General features: G+C 34.6%; 1 protein-coding gene across 2 annotated transcripts in view; it reads left to right on the forward strand.

The window, feature by feature from the left end:
• The first annotated feature begins 3,977 nt into the window (after positions 1 to 3,977).
• Positions 3,978 to 25,794, forward strand: part of LOC132706610 (uncharacterized) — an 86,273-nt gene continuing 64,456 nt past the window's right edge. The window contains exons 1-2 of one of the 2 annotated variants that reach the window (XM_060678046.1): positions 3,978 to 4,134; positions 9,704 to 9,898. In XM_060678046.1, coding sequence (XP_060534029.1) covers positions 9,757 to 9,898 — 142 coding nt within the window. In that variant the 5' untranslated portion in view covers positions 3,978 to 4,134; positions 9,704 to 9,756. Of the gene's footprint in view, positions 4,135 to 8,702; positions 8,816 to 9,703; positions 9,899 to 25,794 lie in introns of those variants that run through there. The other variant, XM_060678054.1, reaches the window with a different exon arrangement.

The raw sequence follows: 25,794 nt of genomic DNA on the forward strand, positions 1-25,794 counted from the left end.
TCACGAGTTTATTTGACACGAGCGGAGCGAGTGTTTAATAAACGAGTGAGTTAAAAAGTTTACCGAACGTGTTGCATACTATACTTTTTCTACGACCGTTCGTTTTTGGGTACATTTTCGTAAAACAACACGGATACATTCACTGACGTGACCGTTAGAATTGCCAAAATTGTCAAAATTCAAAGCGTGGGAAATATCTCCGAAAACATCCGATTGTTCCCAAATCCGTGCGGTAAAATCCCGGAAATGTCCGAAGTGACTCGGATTCGTGGGAAAGGAAACTGACGTGGTAAAATGACGCTTCCCGCACGCTAGATCGACGGGTAATTGGGTATTTTACAGATGGGAGTGGAAAAAGAATGTTTCGACATCTTGGTGCCCTGTTTAACACATTTATATAATGCCTGTATAGCTTCCAGGACTTTCCTAGATCAATTTAAGTATGCAGAAGTGCACTTTTCAAAAAAGGCAGAATTGCTCTTAGACTACTTGCTAAAAATTTCATTTTTTTAATGAACCGTGGAATTTTTTACCCGGAAACTCAACTATAAAAGCGGTGCGTGAGAGTATGATATGTCAAAGAACTTGGACAAGATCTCTAGATCTATGGCCAAGAGTTTTCGCTTCAAAAAAAACATCTGCGAATTGTTATCGGTTTAGACTATAGAGAATCCTGCACAACACATTTTCCCAGTGTTAATATTATGACTTTAACTAATTTACTTTCATAGACATTAGCTTAATCGAGATTCACCCTAATAAATCAAGCTTTTCTGTTCAATCCGACACTCCTTTTACAATAAATTACCTTCTAACTACCACTTTTTTAAATTTGTTTCGTAACTTTAAGCGTTTTATACTTTTATTCATATATTATTTTATTATCCTTATATGTATTGGTTAAATAAATATCAATATGTAAGCAGGTACGGAGTAGAATGAATGCTAGTCTCAATTGAACTCTGAAGAAGCCAACAAAATGATTGGCGAAAAGTCAGCAAGTTTGATTTATAAATAACCGACACAGGAGAAAATAAATAAGAACTAAAAGTGAGCTAGCAATGAAGTAAGTTTAGTATCAGTTATCAAAAATTTCCAAATTATTCAGGTCAGGTTATACTATTATAAGATTATATTGCCTAAATCAAAGACGACACTTAATGAAAGTATTTCCATGATTGAAATTGTCAAAGCAAGTGAAAATTCATTCACTCCCGCCTCCCATTTCATTGATTAAAACATCCAGGAAAGATCGCCAGGGATTCTTTTTTTTAATCTTATTATCTTATAAAAAGAATCGCTTACGCTTTGACCTTAAGGTAAATATTTGCTGAAAGTTGAAAAGAGCGGAGAAAATGCCAGTTCATATTCTAAAAATAACAAGCAACGTTTGTTGAATTTTACAAAAGCGCTGTTCATGTTGCAAACGCAGAATAGTTTGCCAAATCTGCAACCACAAAAAGTAAAGCCAAATTTTATGTAACGTTTACATCAAAATTAATAAAAGCATAGTTATTCGAAGATTTGCTGCAGCTAAAACTTTTAATGAAATTTTCCAACAATTTCCTATAACGATCGAGAAAGTTCTCGCTGATTACGATGTTATAACCGAAGCTTTGGTAACTTTTCTATCGAATTTAGCTGCTTTTATTTGACCCCTATTATATCCAATAATTAACAAAACATTAAGTTTGCGGGCATTCCTTATAATGGAAACCGAAGCCGCTCAAACTTCGACTCTAAAGAAAAGACCTGATAATGGATACACGAATTTTGTGGGACATTAAGTTCTATTTACTTAAGTTTTTCTGACACATCAAACGCAAGTTCCTCATGTATGTGACTATAAAATATTTAAATTTTATAAAAAAAAAACATTATGAATGAATGAAAAGAAAGAATAAGTTTTCATGCATGAGAACATACTGTATATTATTTCCCAAAAAGTCTCAAAAATAAGTGTATGGTTTTTCTTCTCCTTTTTCTAAAATACCCAATTATGCACAATCGGGCGTCCGCAAAGTATCACTTTATAAGTTCTGATATTCACGTTACACGTCAATCAGTGAATGTATTAGCACTGTTTTGCAAGAATGTATTCCAAACAAATGGTCGTAGAGAAAGTAAACTTATGATAAATTTCTTCAGACACATGTTTATTAAACACTTGATCCGCTCCTCTCGTGCATAAAGAAACTCGTGGCTAAAGAGTTCTTTATAATTTAATTGTTGCGCATTATTTGGAAGGGTTCTTGTACATTTGTAGAACATTTACCGATTACTAGCTTACTATTACTATTTTAGGATACGAAAACCTAGATATACAGGGCGTCTCGATGGAATATTAGACGTTCTGGTGAAACGAAATGCAAAAATTTGGTCACTTGTGTTTTTGGCTTGCTATCTCTATATCTAGTTTATCAATATGCGAGAGTAATAAAATGTAAATTTGCAATGACATCATTAAACAGTGCTCACAATTTAAAATTTATGCCGTAAAGTACGGGTAAATTACAATGATAGTTTCTGATAAATTCCGTATCATTAAGTGGTTTATTTTTATTTTTAGATAGTATAAGTAAGAAAAAGCAGGTCCTAACCTCCAATTTTGTTTTGTTCGTACCTAGACATGGATATATGAAAATGGTACAATTGGTCTTGGCAAGGTATTAATATAAAAACTGTAAAAACTACAAAACTTCATGCGAACGATGTGTAAAACTTCTGTTGGGAACTTAAATTATAAACATCACTTTACTTACCGACTAGACTTTAATCCACTAAGTTTTAATTGTAGCTTATAGCACGTAGTATTGAAATTGTCTGATATAGTGCATAACATTTTTCTTTTAATTAAGTCTTTAATTTAAGTCACCAGTTTATTTGACACAAGCGGAGCGAGTGTTTAATAAACGAGTGATTTAAAAAGTTTGCCGAATGCGTTCCATACTATACTTTTTCTACGACCGTTAGTTTTTGGGTACGTTTTCGCAAAACAACACGAATACATTCACTGTCAGAATTGACAAACGTCAAAATTCAAGGCGTGGGAGATATCTCCGAAAACATCCGATTGCTCCCAAAAGCGTGCGTTAAAATCGCGGAAATGTCCGAAGTGGCTCGGATCCATGTGAAACGAAATTGACCTAGTAAAGTGACGCTTTTCGCAGGCCAGATCGTTGTGTAATTAGGTATTTTAGAGACGGGAGTAAAACAACTTTTCAAGTCGCTCGTTTATTAATCACTCTGCCAAATAAACTAGTAACTTAAATGCCGTTTACCTCACTTGTCGCATAATATACTAATTTTCTATTGCCTTCTGTAAAATTCCTAATTATACACCGATCTGGCGTGCGGAAAACGTCACTTTACCACCTGACGAACGAAATAATTCGGATATTTCCGGGATATTACTGCACGGATTCGGGAGCAATCGGTTTTTTCGGAGATTTTACCGCACGGCTTGAATTTTGATATTTGTTTTAAGTCACTCGTTTATCCGCTGCGCTTCGTTCTTGCAAAATTAACTCGTAACTTAAATGCCGTTTACCGCACATAATATACAATTTTATGGTACAACACTATCAGGTACTACAAAATTTCAGAGACACCGATATGAAGTAATTTGAACAATTAATGAGGAATGATGATAATAGTTTTAATATCAACTTTTTTCCTACCTAATATACTTTCCGTTTGCGATGTGCCGCACTGTATACATATAATATCCATATTATGTCAGTAAATATTTCGATGTCTCCGCCTATCTCACGCATCGCCTCACTTACCTTTTTGACTGGAAAAAATGCAGATTTTTTTTCCCACAAGTGCATTATTTCTCCAATAATTTTTATGCTACCGCAAGCGCAGGAACTCGAGAGCGGCGCCCGTCTTCGTGACGCCATCGGGCGTCGTCCGATATGGATTCAGATGCTTAAATACGATTCCGCAAGCTTGAAATATCCGCGCCAGTTTGCGAGTGGTTTATTTTGTTTTACAACGTTTACTATTATACCATCGATTACAAGTTAATTTTTTAAGTAAGTTTAATCAGTGCAGTGTGGTTTTAAAACCGAGTGCTGTCGAATTTGAGACCAATTTTTGAACAACATTTTATGCGAAATTTAGTCATTCGTAAGTAAAGCCTAATTTTATGTTATTGTCTGCTCAATGTAAAGATATGGTCTAGATGGTTGCGCATAGAACGTTACCCAAGTACTGGTGTTCCAACTAAAATATTACTCGAAGCATCTACGATGATAGCCGAAGAGTTTAAGTGAAGGCCGAAATGACAAATGCTAAACGCTTTGATTTCGACCATATAGCTCTAGATATATAGAGGCCCTGCCTATCCAGATAATACAGGCACTTTTAAAGTCACCATGAAAAAAATATCGAGGAGGGGTATTCAATATGCGCATGGGCGGTCATTTAAAATCTCATTTTCAGCGAATAAGCCCTGTCATTTCAATTCTCGATTTGCACCAATAAGACCTGGTTGCATGCAGCAGCCCACATGAGGAGCATTTTTCTTGAAATCCAATACAATGTTTCTGATTATAGTAGGTACTGTATATTAAAAATCTTTTTTAAGAGTAGCGATATTGTTTGCAGGAAATATATTTTTTTTAATATGACAACGTTACACTAACATAGAGGGAGTTTTTCACGTCCTTCTTGTACTTCTGGTTTTGCTCATTTTTGTAAGAATAGTGAGTTTTTTTAAGCTGTGGTGTTTTTGAGTCTTGCGAATACAAAGAGTGATAGCAAAAATGCTGCAATACTGTGAAGTTTGCAAAGAACTTGGCTTTCCATAGACGGGTATACTTATTTTCTTGTTTTGTGTATTTGTTGCTTAGTAGTTTCTACTGTAGACATCCAGAAAATGCTCAAATGCATTGGATGTGATTTGCATTATTTCCAAAAGTGAGTCAAGTTTATTTAATTTTACTATAACTATTTATAGGCAATATAATTATAAAAATTTAATATTGTTATATTATAATTGCCTCTCTCGAGAATTATTTGCTTCCACCTTAAGTGGTTACTTGTTTACTACAGCAACCATTCTTATTTAAGAAATACAGCTTACCCCACTCGTCCCTTGCCGAAATGTCTATATTTGTTTCACAACAACAGGTCCTGTATGATTCACTTCTGTGGTTAGAACCAAACAAACAACTAATAAAGTTACCCAATGTTATTATATCCACATCTTTTATATATTGGGCAGTAGTAATCTTCCTGCATGACTTTTCTTCTACCACTATTAATTAAACGTTACCATTTGAAAAAAATATATGTTCTCTAAAATAAACTTCGCAATAACTCAAATTATATATTAATTGAAGAATGCTTGAAAATGTTCTTCAATCCAATTATTTTCTTATGACAAACCCGACTGGTAGAGTTCTCCGTAGGATATACCGTTTTTACAACATTTTATGGTTATGACTTCGAAATGACTTTATGATCGGCCAGTTGTAAAGAGGAAGGGACCATTCTTCTCAGCACTTGTACCACAAGCCAGGGCCGTACTTAAGTCGTTAGCCGCCATAACTGAGCCTTGCGGACTGTCGAATTTTAAGAGTAGAGAAATTTTCTTTCGTTAAACTGTTATATTGATTTATTTCAGTGTGCTTTTTCAAGTTGAATTTACCCATTAGATAGGTTAATCTTCTATATTTTAAACACATTAAAAAGCTTAAACTGATTTCTAACATAAGGCTTAGACATAATGTTTATATCTTATGTAGATAATTGATTTATAATGGATGTGTTCCCAGTTTGATATTGCTTGATTTGTGGGGGTTGATGAAATCGGAGTATGCTGTCAGTTTTATGAAGCAGTATTTTCTTAGCCGTCGAAGCTTTGGAGTTATTTCTATTCCGTTTTGTGTTTATAATTTGAAAAACCCAAGAGAGATGGGGTTAGACCTTCATAAAAATTTACCAATGTTAAATACCGAGTTATGTCGTAAAAACGGTAGATCGTTTGGAAAACTCTAACTTCACAGTATTTTTGCTATTTAAAGCCCATTTTACAAGCTGCAATATTTTGAGCAGGGCTATGCAAGGAATCAGCAATATTTCAATATAATGCGGGTTGTCCACACAGGACTAACATTTTATTTTTTCTAATATATTCTAATCTAATATAATCTTAAATCTACAAATTGCCAATATGTAGTTAAGCCATTCAGGTAAAATTTATAACATATATAACATATATATCATATACTGATACGAAACATAGCGTTTAGCTTCACAGCGTGTGATTAAGTTTAACTAATACAATATCAATTAGCAAGTCCCAAGTTAAGTTGGTCAACTTGACAACAAGAAATTGGAAGCGAAATTTCGGTTGAAAATGCAAACAAAGATTCAAATGAAATAACTTAAAATTTTGTCTCATTTCAGTTTGTCCTTTAAGTAATATGGCACAATGAAAATTAGTTTCTTGGCAGTTAGCAGCATCTTATTATGCAGTTTGCGTACTGTGAGTGGCTTGCACCCCGATATAAGAAATACAAAAGCAATGTAAAAGTTTAAAGACACTTTTCTGAAAAAGGCGAAAATTTATTTTGAATTTCTTTTCCCGCAGAGCTTTCATTTATTAGCATCTAGAAAATGAGGTTTGTTAAATATTCAAGCGCTCGTTATCTTTGTGTACTCTGTTGGATATAAAACCTACCCGTTTCGACCTTCCAGTTAACAAAACACCGTTTCGAGAACAAATAAAAACGACGGGTTAAAATGATAAATTATTCCGGTACATGATTCAAATGTGTTCATTTTACGGGTTTTCTCGAAATACAATATTCTGGATTTTGTCTTGCCTTTTGATCGTTTCTTGACGCATGAAGATGAGAAGCAAAGCAACCTTTAAAATGAATTGTAGAAAATTCGCAAAAACTAACCGAAACATTAAATTGAACTGAAAATCGTTAAGATCGATCAGGAAAAAAAATGTTACGAAAAACTTGCTTTTGACGTAACATATTACATGACCAGTTTCATCAGTGTCTGAAGAAGAAGCATATGTGTGTAATGAGTAATGTGTAATGTGTAATGTAATGAGGTTAGTCTAAAATGTTTACACAGAAGCCGAAGAGGTGTCAGTGTTTTATTGACTGATGTTTATCTTGACGTTTATCCCTTTTGATGGCGATTTCCTACGTTACTCAGTAAAAGTATTCGTGCTGCAAAAATGTACGCAAAAACTAATGGTGGTAGAAAAAGTATAACATCTTCAGATATTCGTTTATCATTAAAATACTAATTTAGTTCGTGTATAATTTTAAAGTAAGTTTTTTGGCCACGAATTTTCTTGACAAATGGCAATATCGAAACCTCCAAAATTTCACCTTTTCGAGATCGTGAGAAGAGTTGGTGGACAAAATTTTCAAAATTAACTCGTTTAACTAACTGAGGTGATCCCTCGAATTTTGTGTTTCGCGTTGTTTTTTGTCAAAAATGATTTCTAAATGTTCGAGTTACCGATTCTGGTAAGTACCATCATCAGACTTCATCATTTTTACATAGTGATAATCTCTCTCACACTATCAACTTTGCACGAAATCTACAAATGTTCTAATTAAACTCGTTGAAACCTACTTAGAAATCTCTCTAATGCCCCACTAATTCTCGAAAATGTTTTCATGGTTTCAAAGGCGTGGAATTCAAATGCACTTATAAAACGGCTCTGTTAATATTTTTGGGTATATTCCATTTGGCTAGTTTTGGTTAGTCATTTATACAGTTCTCCAAACGCTATACCGCTTTTACGACATAATCCGGTATTTAACTATTAAATTTTTATGAAGGTCTGCAGGCCTACCTCGCTTGGGTTTTTCTTATTCATCAATGATTATTACATCAACCACAATCTTAACTTCTTAGTCACTGGCCATCGCAAGTGACAACGTTGAATAATGTTAGTATTGAGTAAGAAATAAATTGTATTACAATGTACGAGAGGGTACCCATAAAAAACCGGAATTGAATTGCCGCGCGCAGAGCTTGTACAGTACACCTTTCTGCCGCTAAGTTGTGGATAGTACAACTTATTGCGAGTTCAACGCCACCTTCGTTTTAAACTTAACTTGTTTTGTTTACTTGCAGTGCCAATTTTTGTTAACGCTGTTTTTTTGTTATTTCGTTTTTTTCGATGGCAAGTTTAAAAGAACAACGTGCAGCTGTGAAATTTTGTTTTCTGCTCGATAAAAGTGCTGCTGAAACTGTTTCAATGTTAAAAACAGCTTATAAAGACGATGCGATGGGAAAAACTCAAGTGTACCAGTGGTTTGTTCGCTTCAAAAATGGCGACGAGTCAATTGATGACCGACCTGGTTCTGGACGTCCATCAACTGCTCGAATCGACGAAAATATTGAAAAGATTCGAGAGTTTGTGCTCACAGACCGTCGACAGAGAATTGAACAATTATCAAAGATTAGTGGGTTGTCTTGGAGCACGGTTCAACGAATTTTAACGGAAGATTTGGGAATGAAAAGAGTTGCTGCCAAGTTTGTTCCTCTTGTTCTGACTGGCATGCAAACAGAACATCGATTTGAAACATGTCGTGCTTTGAATCAACAGCTTGAAACGGATCCAGATTTTCTTACAAAGATCATTACTGGTGACGAGATATGGTGCTATGGTTACGATCCAGAAACGAAGCAACAGTCCAGCCAATGGAAGACGTCACTGTCTCCCCGTCCAAAAAAATGTCGCAGGTCAAATAAAACATCAAAACGATGCTGATTTGCTTTTTCGACATCAACGGCGTAGTTCATGCAGCGTTCGTTCCACCAGGTGAGACCGTTAATCAAGCTTTTTATCTGGGAGTTTTAAGAAGATTGCGCAACAGTATTCGACAAAAAAGACCCGATTTGTGGCGGACATGGGACTGGTTCTTTCACCACGATAATGCACCTGCATACACAGCCATTTCTGTTAAGCAGTTTTTGGCTAAAAATGGCATGGTTCCTCTGCCCCATGCACCTTACTCGCCTGATCTCGCTCCGTGTGACTTCTTCTTATTTCCACGTTTGAAAAGGGACATGAAAGGACAGCGATTTGACAACATTGAGGAGGTCAAGACAAAAACGAGGGATGAGCTGTCGGCTATAGCCAAAGATGAATATAAAAAATGTTTCGAACAGTGGAAGCACCGCTGGGACAAATGTATTAGTTCTAATGGAGAGTATTTTGAAGGGGATAAGGTCGTTCTGGGATTTTCAAAATAATATATAGTTTATAAAAAATGATTCCGGCTTTTTTTGGATACCCCCTCGTATATGGTACCTCAATAAATATGGCACACTGAATCTTGAAAAACAATTGAATAACAGCAAGTTAATTATTACTAATTACAAACACAAGACGATATAGAAATAACTCCAAAACTTCGACGGCTAAGAAAATACGTTTCATAAAACTGACAGCATATTCCAATTTCACCAGTCCCCACAAATCAACCAATAACAAATTGCTTCCCTTGGAAAATAATTTAGAGTCATTTCTTTCTAACATAATATAATATAATACAAGTTTACAAGTTAAAAGTCTTATCGCTGTTCACTAAGAATGTCCTTTAAAAATAAAAGATTTACGCCCTACATATGTTACATTAAACTTCAACTCAGTCACTACGAAAAATTTATATGCAAATTGATTCGCGGCATTTTTGATTAATTGTAGGTGTACTCAGGGCGTTGGAACACGTACATTTTATTTCGTGAAAATTGGTCCCAATGACCCGTAGCAGCTCAAAAATCCAACATGGAATGATTTGTTGCACACAAATCGCTATCGTAATTTTATTGTTAATGATTCTGAACGAGTTCCGTTTGAGTGAGGGCGCTGGAGATAGCTACCTGAAGCGATACTATCCAGGTAAGTTTTTCTGCAAGTGTAAGTGAATATTTCTAGAAAATTTTATAATTTTTGTTGAGTTGAGAGAGCTTAATAAATGCGATTCATAAATATTCGAACAAAAAACGAGCTTAATTAAGTTTAAACGAGAAAAACTGATGGTGATGACACCAACTGCATCTATCATAAATTAATAAACTCAATATAATAGATAGATTGTAACGCAATTTACATTTGAAGCACTTACCTAATCTTCAGTTTAAAATTTTCGCCAATAAACTAAAAAAATAACACATTTATCCTGTAAAGTTTGATTCGCCTAATACATATAAATTGCCTTTCTCAACTCCCATGACTTGAGAAGCGAAATCCATAAACACACACACTGATATCTATAGTCGCATTGAAGAACATAAAAAAAATTTATTTGTGTATGAGCGTACGCGTGTGTGTATTGGCAAATATGAAAACAAATTTCAAAACATTTCATTTTAGTCCTCCTCGTGAAAGTATTAATATAGATTGTTTCATTATTGTAAACAGGATTGAAAAGTTTGCAGGAGAAACAAACACATTTTTTAAATATTATAATCTTTTTTTAAACTACCATTAGACTGCAATAACTGTAAATAAAAATGATTTACTAGTATTTATTTTTATTGATCAAAAAATAAATCCAGTAATCCTATTAACAATTAGATTTAAAACACCGAATCTTTAAATACAGTGACATATCTGAAACAATCCACTTTATCATTCAAACTTAACAACCCCTGTGTTGTACCGCCAAGAGAAACCTCGGGGGCTATAAAAACAGACTGCGTTCCATGAAGTGATGAGGCGGACAATAGATTTAAGGAGGGCGAGGCAACTTATATTTATTCTGAAAACTTGGGAGTGGAAAACCGGTTAACTCAAGGAACTGCCAGATCGGAAAATCAGTCTCAGTCTTTTCAAAATAGCTGACTTACGTAAATTAAAAACTAATATACGTAATAAATAAACAAAATAGTTATAATATACGATTTGTCAAAAAATTTACACCAACGGACAAGTAATAGTATATTATGTAACAAACGTGGTAAACGGAGGGGAGTAGAAAAAATATAAAACTTGTTACATAGAATGTTATTTTTTACCTAAAAAAATTGAATTTATTTGCTATGAATTTAGAAGAACATTTAATTTGTTTAAATTGTCAGCAAACAAAAGTAAGACTTTTTAAGTCACTCGTTTATTAAACACCTGCTCCGCTGCCCTCGTGCCAAATAAACTCGTGAGTCAAATGCCGTTTACCGCACTTGTTGCATAATATACTATAAACGACGAGTAGTTGAAAGTTTTGATGTTCTACTTGCCTATAAGAAAGTTGAAATGTTATCAACCGAAATCCCTGCAGAGATAATGAAGGAAGGTAATGACTATAAGATTAATACTTCTCATGGCTTATTAACAATTTTAGTATGTATATATGCAATTCGAAGAACAGTTCTCCTTCTATTACATTACCCGCAGACAGAATCTTGATGGAACTTGGATTAGAAAGCAGTATTACTTTAATGTTAGAAGACTTCTTTGGAAAACTTTGAAGAGAAGCATAATGGCAAAATATTTTTTCTACTCCCGTCTGTAAAATGTCTAATTACATCTAATTACCCACCAATCTTGCGTGCGGGAAGCGATGTTTTCGGAGATATTTCCCACGCTTTGAATTTTGACGTTTGTCAATTTTGAAGGTCATGTCAGTGAATGTATTCGTGTTGTTTTGAGAAAATGGACCCAAAAACTAACGGTCGTAGAAAAAGTATAGTATGCAACACGTTCGGTAAACTTTTTAACTCACTCTTTTATTAAAAACTCGCTCCGCTGCGCTCCGTTGGTGTCAAATATACGTGTGAGTCAAGTGCCGTAGGCCGCACTTGTTGCATAATATACTATTATTTGACAACAATGAGATTGTTTGTTGACGGCAAAATTCTTGAAAAGTTCTACATCGATCAGAAAAATACATCGAGACTTGGTGACAGCTTGATTAAGGGGCATTGTATATTACGAAAAATGTGACGACAATATATAAAAAATGTTGCTACTGATAGCCAAACTCATGGAAATTTGGACGAAAGGTATTAAAGGAAGAAAACTAATAGTTGTACACTCTAGAAAGGTATATGGATTCCTAAAATGGAGTTAACTGGTATTTCAATCATCACTAGGATATAAATATCGATGTTTTGGAAGATGGCTATGGCGAATACATTCACTGACATGACCGTCAGAATTGGCAAACGTCAAAATGTAAGGCGTGCGGTAAACTCCGAAAACATCGGGAGTGGCTCGGATCCGTGGGAAACGAAACTGACGTGGTAAAGTGGCGAATTTTTTATCAGTTTGCCACTTTCGTTTCCCACTGATCCGAGCCACTTGGGACATTCCCGGGATTTTATCGCAAGAGTTTGGGAGCAATCGAATGTTTTCGGAGATATTTCCCACACCTTGAATTTGACGTTTGTCAATTCTGTCGGTCATGTCAATGTGTTTTTTTTTGAAAAAATGTACCAACAAAACTAATACACAGAAAAATATTATATTGGGTTGTTCGGAAAGTCATTTCGTTTTTTTTTGGGGAACATGAAAGACAGTTTTCGTATAATGAATAAATATTTTATTAAATTATATATTGGCCATTCTGGTCCAACACCTTTTGCCATCTTTCTGGCAGTAACATAATTCCCCTCTCATAAAAGTTTTGGTCCTTGCTGGCAAAAAACTGGTTCAGGTGGTTTTTGACATCTTCATTTGAGGTAAAGGTTTTGCCATCCAAAAAATTTTGCAGAGACCGGAACAAATAGTAGTCGGAAGGCGCCAGATCTGGAGAATATGGTGGATGTTGCAGTACGTCCCATTCAAGCTGTAAAAGTTTTTGGCGAGTGACCAAACTTGTGTGAGGTCTCGCATTATCCTGGTGGAACACTCCAACCTTCCTGTTGATTAATTCGGGCCTCTTCTCTTTAAGTGAATCATTCAATTTGTCCAGTTGATGACAATAGACTTCTGAATTAATCGTTGTATTGTCCGGCAAAAGCTCCAAAAAAACGATTCCTTTGACATCCCACCAAACTGAGAGCATCACCTTTTTTTGGTGAATGTTGGCTTTTGACACGCTTTGAGCCGGTTCATCTTTTCTGCTCCATGACCTCTTGCGTTTAACATTGTTGTATACAACCCATTTTTCGTCCCCAGTAATAATCCGCTTCAAAAATGGATCATTTTCTTGACGTTTGAGGAGCGAATCACACACGTCAACGCGACGACACAAATTCGCTCCGTAAGGACATGGGGCACCCACACATCGAGCTTCGAGGTTAAGCCCATGCCTTTCAAATGACCATAAACAGTCGAATTCGACAAATTTAATCTCTCACCGATCTCTCGTGTGGTTATTCGCCGATTTGCATCAACTAATGCCTTTATCGCATCTTTGTCAACTTCGACCGGCCTTCCAGACCGTGGTGCATCTTCGACATCAAAATTGCCGGATCGAAATATTGCAAACCAGTTCTGGCACTGGCGTACTGTTAACACGCCTTCTCCATACACATCCGTCAATTTTTTTCTCGCTTGGACAGCATTTTTACCTTTTCTGAACTAAAAAAGTAAAATATGACGAAAATGCTGCTTATTGCTCTCCATATTTAAAAGGGCACCAACCAAAATCTACTGCGTAGAATTAATAGAACTTTTTCACACACAAGCCTTGCAATATCAGCTCTCAAGACATGTAATGGTTATGCGGCTTAAGTGTGAAGTTGGTTTCGAAAAAACGTAATTAAGTCCTCTGACGGGAAAAAACGAAATGACTTTCCGAACAACCTTATACAATATATCAGACAGAAATTTGACATACCGTTCGCATGAAATTTAGAGATTTTTGCAGTTTTTATACTAATATCTTTCCAAGACCAATTGTACCGTTGTCAAATATCCAAGTCTCATCAGTACAAACAAAAGAAAATTGAAGTTTCCGACCTTGTTTTGCTTTCTTATACGATCTTACAAATTGAATCCTCTTAAAAGCTCTATCCTTGGATGATTTTTCTTCCAATTACAGTCTTTTTCCTTAAATAAACTACTTAATGATCAATTGTAAAAGTTAAATAAACAATCTGTCTAACGTACACAGTTAAAAAGAAACAACATTAGCAGAACCGATCGGAACGATAAACGAATAGGTTTATGGCAACTAGTAAATATTTTGTTTGAGTGGTACGAAATTGAGTATTCCCATAATCTGTCTTTTTTTTTTTAATTCTGATTTTTTCGTTACGGTCGTGGAAAAAGTATAGCATGCAACACAAGACACTGGTTTATTAAACACTCGCTCAGCCCGCGCCAAATAAACTCAAATGCCGTTTACCGCACTATTTGCATAATGTACTATTACTTTTCTTTGCTGACATTTAAACAAATTTAATGCTCCTCCAAATTCGTGAGTCAAATGCCGTTTACCGCACTTACTATACTATAAACGACGAGTAACTGAAAGTTTTGATGTTCCATGCGTCTTTAGAAAAATTTAAATCGTATCAACCGAAATTCCTTCCGAAAGTTCTTTCAGGAAGATGATGAATGTAAGATTAATACTTCTCATGGCTTATTAAAAATTTTGGTTTGTATATATGCAATTCGAAGAAAAGTTCTCCTTCTTCTTCTTCCAGTGCCTGCTTCATTCTAGTGAAGGTTGGCCATCATCCTTTGGAATTCTTCGCAATCTTCAGTCATGCGTATAAGATTTACGGCGGAACGAATCACGATGGTTTTTCAACCATGAAAATCTTTTTCTACCCAGGCCGCGCCTGCCTTCCATCTTTCCTTCCATGATCAGCTGTAATACGGCATATTTTTGATTTCTAAAAATGTGGCGAAAATAGGAGGCTTTCCTTCTCTTGACAGTGGTTAGTAATTCTCGTTCTCTGTTCATTCGTCTTAGCACATCTTCGTTGGTCACACGATCCGTCCATGGTATTTTAAGGATCCCTCTAAAGAGATACATTTCAAAAGCTTCCACCCTTCGCATGCTGCAGACCTTCAAAGTCCAGCTCTCAGCACCATAAAGTAGGGTAGTCAAAACATAGCATTGTGTTATTCTCCAGCGTGTTTTCAGGTTAAGATCATTCCTTGGGAGAAGCGACTTTAATTTAAAAAACGTTCTCCTGGCTATCTCTATTCTTGTCTTAATTTCTTCATCTGGGTCCCACTCGTCATTTAGCCAGCTTCCCAAATATTTAAAGCGGTGTACTCTCTCTATGGGTTGGTTATTAATTGACAGTGACGCATTGTTAATACCAGTTTTAGATATTACCATGAATTTCGTTTTACTGTAGTTTATTTTAAGTTCGTAATTTTCGCTGATAGTATTTACTCTGTTTAATAGCTGTTGAATATCTTGAATGGTGTGGGCTAGTATTACAGTGTCATCTGCATACCGAATATTGTTTAGGATTTTCTTCCTTTCCTTCCTTTTTTCCTTCCTTCCTTTTTCTTCTTTTTTTCCAAAGCCTCCTGGAAAATTGCCTCTGAATATATCTTAAACAGAAGCGGGGAAAGAACGCATCCCTGTCTTACACCCTTCATAATTTTGATTTTATCCGAGAGATGGTTATCACACTTTATCTGGGCCACTTGATTCCAATACAGTTGTTTAATTATATTGATGTCTCTACTATCGAGTCCCAGTTTGATTAATAAGTTAATTAGGATATCATATTTCACATTGTCAAAAACTTTTTCGTAATCTATGAAGCAAGCTATTACGGTTGTCCGTTGATCTAGACATTTCTGTGTTAAGACTTGTACTGCAAAAAGGGCTTCACGTGTTCCGAAGCCGTTGCTAAATCCAAACTGAGTTTCGCCAATGTTAGCATCCAATCTTCTCCATATTTGGGTGTGTATGATTCTCAAAAATACCTTTAACAAGTGACACATAAGACTATATTCATCACATCACATCGCTTTGCATTTGCCTTCTTGACGTAGTGCATTTTTAAGTTCTGACATGATAATTTCTGGGCCTTCCAGTTCCTTCGCATCCTGCCTGTCTGTGCGGTTGTCATCGAACACTTTTTTAATGTATTTGCACCATACTTCAAATTGTTCTTGCTGATCTACTATAATTTTGTTTGACTCATTTACTAGTACCGTTTGATTTCGTTTATTTCCAGTGTTGGTAAACCCCTTGATTTTTTTATGTAGATGAAAGCTATCGTGGTTCTTCTCCAGATATTTTTTGCTTCTCTGATTTTTGTTCTAATTTCTCGCTGTAGTTGTTTGTATCTGGCTTTATTATTTTTATTTTGCCGTCTTTGTTCCATTAAGCACAGGATATCATCGGCGATCCATTCTTTCCTTTTTGTTTGTTGGTTTTGGCCAAGGATATTGTTTGTTGTTTGTTGTAAAATTCCTTTCATGTCTTCATTATTTTGGGCCATTAACCTTAGGTTGTCATTAATTTTGTTTCCCAGATTGTTTTTAGCCTGTGTGTCCCGTAGTTTTTCGATGTCTATACCCCTGTTTGTTGTTTTCTTTGCTAGTTTCTTTAGACGCAGTCTTAGTTGTGCAACTACCGGATTGTGATAGGTCAGCTCCTTCTATTACAAAATAATAGCCACCCGCAGACAGAATCGTGATTGGATTAGAAAGCAGTAGTACTTTAATGGTAGAAAACTGTTTTGGAAATCCTTGAAGCAAAGCATAATCCCTTGACAGCAATGAAATTGTTTGTTGACGGCAAAATATCTAAAAAGTTCTACATCGATCAGAAAAATATGTTGTACCCGGATGACACCTAGATTAAGGAGGGTTATATAATTCCCAAAATGTGGCGAAAATATCAAAAAAATATTGCTACTTATAGCCAAACTTTCACGGAAGTTTTAGAAGATAGCGTTTGTTGATCAATCTCAGAAGTAAGCACTATAATAAAGCATAAAAATACTTAATTACAATTTGAATGAAAACTACATAGGATTCGTACGCAAATTGTCGCATTTTTGACAAAAAAAAATAATAACCAAGCAGGAAGACACTCCTTTAAATTACAGGCGCAGATGACCCCCTTTGAAAATCCTAGATTTTCCTTCTTAAGCTAGCGGCTTTTCCAACACCAGAATGGCAATGAATAAACAAAGAGGACGAACGCGCTCGTTGTATCACCGCCTCCGGAATGGTTACGAAAATGTGTCCCTTAATTTGATTTGGACCAGACTTCCATTGTTAATTTAGTTTATTTAGATTTACACAAGCTGGTGGTAGACAACGCACGTGTCACTCCGCAGACTAATTAGCTTTAAAATTAAACTCGTTGGCGTGAATGTTTTAGAATTTTCGAGTTCCGCCTCCAGATTTTCTACCATTGATTTTTATCATACGGCACTTACACATATACCAAGCCAAATTGTTATTTCACTTATTATTGTATATTGAGAAAAAAATTGTCTCAGGTCGCCAAATTTTGTCATCTACGTGTGAACTGTATAAATTGGGACAATTGATCAAGCATTTCTACACCTTACTATTGGTCAAAACTCTTTATTTATTGTTGGTTAGCTGTGCGGGGTGGCCGCAATTGCCGCAAAATCAACTTACATGTCAAAGCCACATGGGCGGCGTATTAACTACCGACCGAGACATTGGCAGTTTTCGAATTTTTGGATGCTTTTGAAAAGTGCGCCTTACCTTTTTATTAATGAAATTTTTTTATTCGGATAAGAAAATTATTAGGGCACAGCTATATTCGCAAGCTGATTTATACATAAACAAAGAATCTTCGGTATTTGTGAGGACATACCAACAACTATACAAGGTGCTCAAATAGTGTGTCAAAATAATATATCTTGTTTATTTTATTTGTTTTAGAGAAAAATATGAAATACAAAAGTTATAGATAGATAGATTATAGATTAATAGATACTACCATTCAAACTCAACCATCCAATATCAAAAATGGCCTGTAACTTTAATATGCTAACTATTTTATAAAGTGGTACAGTCATTTATCTTATACTTGTCTTGAAGTTGGTTCCAATCGGTTATACAGGGTGAGTCAAAATTTAAAAAATTAATTTTGCATGAAAAAAAATACATTGCACAACCCTATATGTTGTACTTTCAATAATCACTCGTAGTAATGCTCTTTCAATTTTATTAAGAATTCCCTATACCTAAACTTAAACTAAACTAACCAAAACTAACCAAAACGTGGAAAGCCTACATAGAAGACACAGAGGCAGTTTTATACACCTAGTTTTTAACATATCTCCACAGAAAATAGTACCTCTTTGTTAGATCAGGGGATGTAGATGGCCATCTAATCGAATCACGTCTTCCCATCCACCGTTGAGGAAATAAATTATTTAAGTATTCCGTAACTTTATGGGCATCACGAAGGAACCGTATTCTGTGCCCCACTGAGTTTGAAATAATTCTTAACATATTTCATAATCATCTTGCTCAAAGTTCTTTCTTACGCCCATTGACACTTGTCACTTTCCTTCTTTTCATAAACAACGTAAAACGATTTATCAAATTCTCAAGAGTTCTTTTAGAGCGCTGCCTTCTATCATGATAATTGTAAATAGCTTATAATGGATTCTTGTCAACCATTTCTTTCATTCAAAAATTCATGGTTGAGTTGCAAGTTCAACAGCTAACAACAAATTCATTGAGAAAACTAATAAAAAATTGACAGGTTTCAAATAATTATTTACTATTACTATTACATTTACATGGCCAACTTACATTTGCACTAAATGACGCGATCCGAAAACATTAATTATAGTTCAATAATATTTTAGGCTTGGAGAAAGGCAGAATTGCAAAATTAATGGAAAGAAATGGAACATTTTTTAACAAAATTAAAAATTTACTTTTATATTTTTATTTTTCTTGGCTTATTGACTTTTGTTCGTAAAAATATTTATACCTCAAAAAATACTAAGTTTAAGTATAGGGAATGATTAATAAAATTGAAGGAGCAACAATCATGTTCTATTGGATTTTTCCACGAAAATTAATATTTTTCATTTTGACTCATCCTGTATAAACGATTTGAACTTTAACACAAGTATACGTCAAAAATATAGAGTGTTAAACAGAGGACATTTTTAACGAAAAAATGGCCATAAAACCGAAAACATTCTGTATAGACCATAACAACCCTACAACGCAATAATATACAGAGTGTTATATCTTTTTTTAAAACTTTGGTTTCCACATACTTAAGACTCAGCCTGTATATTCGAAAATAATATTAAATAGGTTCTTTTAATTTTATCTATAACTTTTTTTAAAAGTTAAATTAAAAAGTTAAATAAGTTATATTCACTTGTGAATTTTTCATAAATAATAATAAATATAGAAACTTATTGGAAATTTTCAAAATATCCAAAATATTTCGATTTTGCTCTATCTAGCTTTAAAGAAATACTTTACGACCACCCACGATTAGCGGATGCGCACTCTTACGTCATCATGAAATGCAATTTTCAAATAAGCAAAGGCAATTAACAATATGGATGAAAGACCCAAGGAGCTCAGAAAAATGTCTTTCAATAAACAGTATCACAAAATGAAATTCTACCGCACTCATCAAAATAAATTTCTTTATAATTATATGTATTATTGACTTAAATACTAATAATAGTCCTCTTTAAAATACCTACATGTAACAATTATCTCCTGTTGCATAAAGTACTGTTGTTTTGGTAAATTTTGTTGAACAAACGACACGGGCGAAAAATGCGGCGTTAAGGACGCTAGCAAGGTAATAAATAATGCTGATTTATTCAGGCGTGCATTAAAGTCAGTAAAGAGGGGGAAAAATGGAAAGTTTATTTTATTTCATTGCGGTCCCGAAGTTTTTAAAATTAGACATTTTTGCTTTTTAAACAGAAAATATACATCGGCATTCAGTTTTTCGAAAGCTTACTTAACGCTGATTCGTTATTTGAGGTTTGTAAATTGTTTAGTATTTAAGTTTACTAAAAAATAAATTAATATGTAATCTTATTGTCACAAAACGTTATTCATAATTATTATTATTGCATAGCTTATTTACATATGTTCGATTTTTTTACTCATAAATTAATATTTAGTAAAGTTAGCATAACATGTATAAGACAAAAAATTCCGAATACTTACTTATTATTACTATCTCGTAATTTATTGGCGGCTGTCCTTACTAGATGTTTATATTATTACAGGATGCTTTATCGGCGCCCGTGATATTACTGACAGCTTAATGTTATTAAATTCAAATTCGCTTTATAATTTAGCATTTACCGACAAGTGGAAATTCGATGCTACCGCATAATGGCACTTAGGTTCCACAGATTACTTGAATGTTGATGTAACATGCCTGCATAATAAGGAGAGTCGCATCGGTGGTTTTAGTGTCGTCTAACTTGTAATAGGAAAGACAACTGTGCTCCTTGTCGTTAATGTTGTGGGTTCAAGTCAAATTGGTTTATATTGGCGAGGACCGAAAAATATCTAAAAAATGTTAAACATCTTTTTGTATGTAATGGTGATAATGATAGGTTCAGTACCTTTCAATGGGGCTTGAGCAAAAGGTATTAATGAAGTGATCGACAGCTATGCCAAAATTTTCCAAAAGTTTCCAGCTATACTGCTTAAAGAAGACATAAAATATCTGAACAAATGTTAAAAATCTTTTTGTATGTAATAGTGATAATGAGGGGTTCAGTATCCTTCAATGGCGCTTGAGCAAAAGGTATTAAGTGACCGACAGCTATGCCAAAATGTTCTAAAAGTTTCCAGCTATACTGGCACATGGTTAAAGAAGACAAAATATCTAAACAAATTTTAAACATCTTTTTTATGTAATGGTGATAATGATGGGTTCACTATCATTGAATGGCATTTGAACAAAAGGCATTAAGTGACCCAGAGCTATACTAAAATTTTCCAAATGTTTCCAGCTATACTGCTTAAAGAAGACATAAAATATCTAAGAAAATGTCAAAAATCTTTTTTTATGTGATAATGATGGGTTCAGTACCTTTCAATGGGGCTTTAACAAAAAGTATTAAGCGACCGACAGGTATGCCAAAATGTTCTAACAGTTTCTAGCTATACTGGCACATGCTTAAAGAAGACAAAGTATCTAAACAAATTTCAAACATTTTTTTTATGTAGTGGTGATAATGATTTGTTCAGCAAGCAATGGGGCTTGAGCAAAAGGTATTAAGTGACCGACAGCTTTACCAAAATGTTCTAACAGTTTCCAGCTATACTGGCACATGCTTAAAGAAGACAAATTATCTAAACAAATTAACAGCTATGCTAAAATTTTCCAAATGTTTCCAGCTTTACTGCTTAAAGAAGACATAAAATATCTAAAATAACGAAGCAAAAGAGACATAAATATTAATATCGTTACAAAGAACATGAAATCATAAATTTTGCAGTCTCCATTCAATTCAATTGTCCTAAACATACGGCGGTGTGAAGTTGCTTTCTTGTGCACAATCTGGCACACACCGAGGGCAACACCGCACTCTGGGTGTCTGTGAATGTCATCCCAAACACGAAATCTGAAGGCTTAAGAGCTAAAATAACTGACACACTTTCCTCCGCGTTTCCCTCCATTCACGCCCTATTTCATTCAAGTATGAATCACTAAATTTCCAATTTCGAAGAATATATGGTGTGAGTGCACAAACCTATTCCTAAGTTAATTCCTAAGTAAGTTAAAAATATCAAGAACCAAAATTCCATTCTACACAAATCTGTATACGATGTAAATAACAGAGATCGTCAATCAGTTTAAATATTAACTAGCGAATAGGCGAAGGAAGAATATATTCATTTAACAGAATTATTTAAGAATAAATTAGTAGTAGTGCCCCCTGTAACTATCTCAGAATATTCATTACTCTGCTATGTCGCCATTCGTTAAATAATCGACTCATTTATGATAAATAATAATAAATAGTCTTTACTAAAATACAACAACAACAATATACCACAATAGATTTGACTAATATAACAAATATACATACATATATACAATTTGATAATTTTAAGCAAATGAAAGGGGGATAAATGTAAAAAAAAGAAAGAAAAAAATATCCACTGGAAAACAGCAAGGTCAATATTCAAAAATGACTAGAAGGAGAACAATAAAAACACAAATAAAAATAAAAGCGGTTCAGCCTCTCCCTAATCTCACCAGGTCTTCTAATTTTAAATTTAAATGTAGAAGTAGATGAACAAGTAATAATATCCAGTGGAAGTGAATTGTAAGTTTTAATAGCGTTATATGTGAAAGAACTCTGAACTGCAGCCGTACTATGCTTGTCATGGTGACGACTCGCTCTGTAATGTATATCAATACCCCTGATCAGTCTATCAGAGAGATACCGAGGCTTTTCGTGCCTAGTAATTTTATACACTAATGTAGATAGTTGCACAAAATACCTTTCAGGTAGATTTAACCACTGATCAAATTTACGCAAACCATAGCTGCATCTCAGGCAGGCATTTTGCAATTTTTGTAAGCTGTTAATGGTCTTTCCGTATTAGAGCCGTCCACTATACAACGCACACAATTTAAGTCTAATATCAGTAGATAAACAGTCTTTATACATGTAAAGTACTTTGAGTAGGACTTCTGCAGTGAATAAAACAATTGACAATCAAAAAGCAGTTTGCTGTCTACTAAGTTTGTCGACAAATTTAAGGACACATTCAATGAAAGTTTCAGATCATTATACTGGATAATTTCCTCTTTTTAATTGCCTAAAAGAACAACCTGGGTCTTGGAATCATTTAATTACAGACCATGGGCTTTGGAGATTCTAGAAATCACTTCGAGTTTCGTCATTTATGCCATTGAAAGATAAAGCTTTGACCGAAAATTATAAGCATACTGATGAGAATAACATTTATTCAGATGCCTAGAGAAGTCAGAGGTGTAAATAGAGACAAGAAAGGTCCCTAAATGCTGCCCAGCGGAACTCCCCTTAAAACTCTTAGAAAGTCAGACATTGCCAATCCCATTACCGGTGACCTCCCAAGTAACTTTTCATAAAAGTAATAGCGGTTGACGCGAAGAACTTGAACTTTAAACCCTTGCTATAATCCATCAAAATACGACTCATCCTAAGCCTTAAAAAAGTCATGAGTCACATTAAGCAGTTCTGTGGTCGTACTGTGCCCGAGCCTAAACCCAGATTGGAAGACAGCAAAATATTCGAGTCGGCAACATGATTATTAAGTTGATCTTATATAACCTTCTCCAATATTTTAGACATTGCACAGAGTAAACTAATACGGCGAAAATGTGAGATTTCAGATGGCGAAGTTATCTTAGGAATAGGTATTATATTAGCCCCCTCCACAATGAGAGAAATTTGCTGGTAATAATACATTGGTTAATGACAAACTTCACCAATGGTGTCAGATGAGGAGTAATTAAAGAAAGTATTTTCAGATCGATGCCGTCCACACCTTTTGCGTTTCATTTAATTCGGGATATATTTTCTACACATCCTCCCCTGTAGCGGTTGCAAAGTTAAGCCGACTAGCAATTTCGTCATAAACACGGATTCAAATACAACTCCGAAATCATATCTTTATTAGCCTGTTTCGCAGGAGGCGGAACACTTTATATAAAAAAACTGATTAAACGTGGACGGATCAGAAACATCTGCTGAGTTGCAGCGAGGCCCCGCGTTATTCAAATATTTCAGTGTCTTCTAGAAGCCCTTGGGATCCGAGCAAAATTTACAACTTAGATAAGCTTTTTTTTTCATTTCTGAGAGCCTTGGTAAAAAGATTGCGTAAGGATTTATATTCATTTATTTCTCAGTCGTAAACCAAGTAAACCAAGTAGTAAGCATGAATATATAAACAATATATATACAATATTCCAAGGAACAACGAACAAATCAGAGAGAAACTTCTCATAATTAAAATTAGCATAGTCTCGATAAGTTCGATATGACGTTTGAAGCTTTCTCCTAACCAGCCTTAAATCACAGTCAACTAGCGAAGTGTCAGACATGTCACTTATAACAATTACGCGAAGATCTCAAGAAGACGTTACCAATATATCGATTAAAATTTGGGACTTAGTAGTTATTCTAGTAGGCTGTGTTACTATTTGATAGGTGTTGTATTTCTTTAAAAAACTGCTAAGACACTTATAACTATTACTAGCCGTCTTAATAAAATCAATATTAAAGTCTGCGTCAAAATACAAACAATCAAAATGAGGCACCTTAATGGTCAGATCATCCTCAACGGCGCTTGGGGGGCGATAGAGGGTACCCAAACACTTCTGCCGTTCAGATTACCAATCCAAAGCTGCTCCAATACGCTATTACTCTGCTGTACCTGTATTATTCTAAACTTGAATAAATCCCTAACATCAAATACAATACCCCCTCCCCTGTTGTCATGGTTTTTTCTATGTAGACGTCAGCCAGGAATAGTTACACTGCAATCAGTAGTATTTGCATTTAGCCACGTCTCAGAAAGCCCCTGTTCAAAAATAATATTTAAAAAACAAATACCCAATAACCTAATTAAACGATAAATTATTGTTTATCAGACATAAGTAAACAAAGTAAAACACTAAAATTGTTTGCTATCCATTTTTCAAACTTGTATTGTAATTGTGTTTGTGTCTCGGTTCCTGTGAAACAAACGTGACGCCCCGGTTGAATTAATTAGCAGTTAATCCACGTCACAATGTTACTTCAACCACCTGTTTTCTACATGTCGTATAACGGATAAACAAAGATTTTATCGGCCCGTAGAAATATCTCAAGTGTAACAAAGAAATACCGAGGAACAAACCGAGAGACGATACCTGATACGCTGTTGTCATATTTATCAAAGATTTCATATTGCTACATACTAGTAAGATAGCACATTGGTCACACAAAGAGTGTTCTGCGGAAAATATTGGATATCTTACAAAATATAAAATATTTAATTTAATGTAGTTAATATATCATCATATCATCCGCTGTAAATAATTTGATAGACATTTGAGGATTACAGGACAAAGAATTCTTCTGAAAAGTTGGTTGCTTAGGTTTTTGAAATTGTTCGGTGGATCTAAAATATTTTCAATGAAGTAATGTTGCCAATCTCATCGCAGCAGCATAATTGAAATTTTATATGGGACAAACTGTTATACGATCGCATTTTTTAATTATTCTAGCAATTACAAACATGTGTCGCACAAATTTATATCTAAAACCGTTTTAGAATAATTAATATTTTTTGTCTTTGAGTGGCCGTATTGATTGGACCTAGTGCAAAGCCGTTGGCACTTTCCTGGCTCAGCTTTTCATAGTCTATTCATTCGCATTATTTTCCGGTCTAACTGGAAGTTAATAAAGCGATAGCGCTGAAAATAAAATATTCTAGATCGATAGAGTGTGGCAGGAAACCCAGACAGCCAAATTTTCAGAACAATTCTGTCTCGTCTTTTCAACATTTTGTTGTATGTTCATAAAAAAGTATAAAAATTTTATACGTTGTCAACATTTAATTTATTTAAATAAACTAATGCATAAACTACAACACAGTTCGTTCGGTTTTCAAATACTTTTACATGAAAACTGCATCCAAAATGTGCTTATCATTCACTGTGTAGCATAAGCGGTTTTGACATTTGGTTTCTCTCTCTAAACAAGTTGTTTCATTGTAGATAATTGTAGATATATAATAAAACTCTAAGCATTAATCACAACAGAAATAAAACCATCAAATTAGATAATATTTAATTATAAGATTGAAGGCATTTCAACATTCAACGACAACAAAAATTAAAATTAATAATTACATAGGTCTACAGTGATTTTGATTATTGAGAGCTGTTTGCT

Source organism: Cylas formicarius, unplaced genomic scaffold (genome assembly GCF_029955315.1).
Source record: "Cylas formicarius isolate icCylForm1 unplaced genomic scaffold, icCylForm1.1 PGA_scaffold_10__41_contigs__length_53128322, whole genome shotgun sequence".
NCBI lineage: Eukaryota > Metazoa > Arthropoda > Insecta > Coleoptera > Brentidae > Cylas > Cylas formicarius.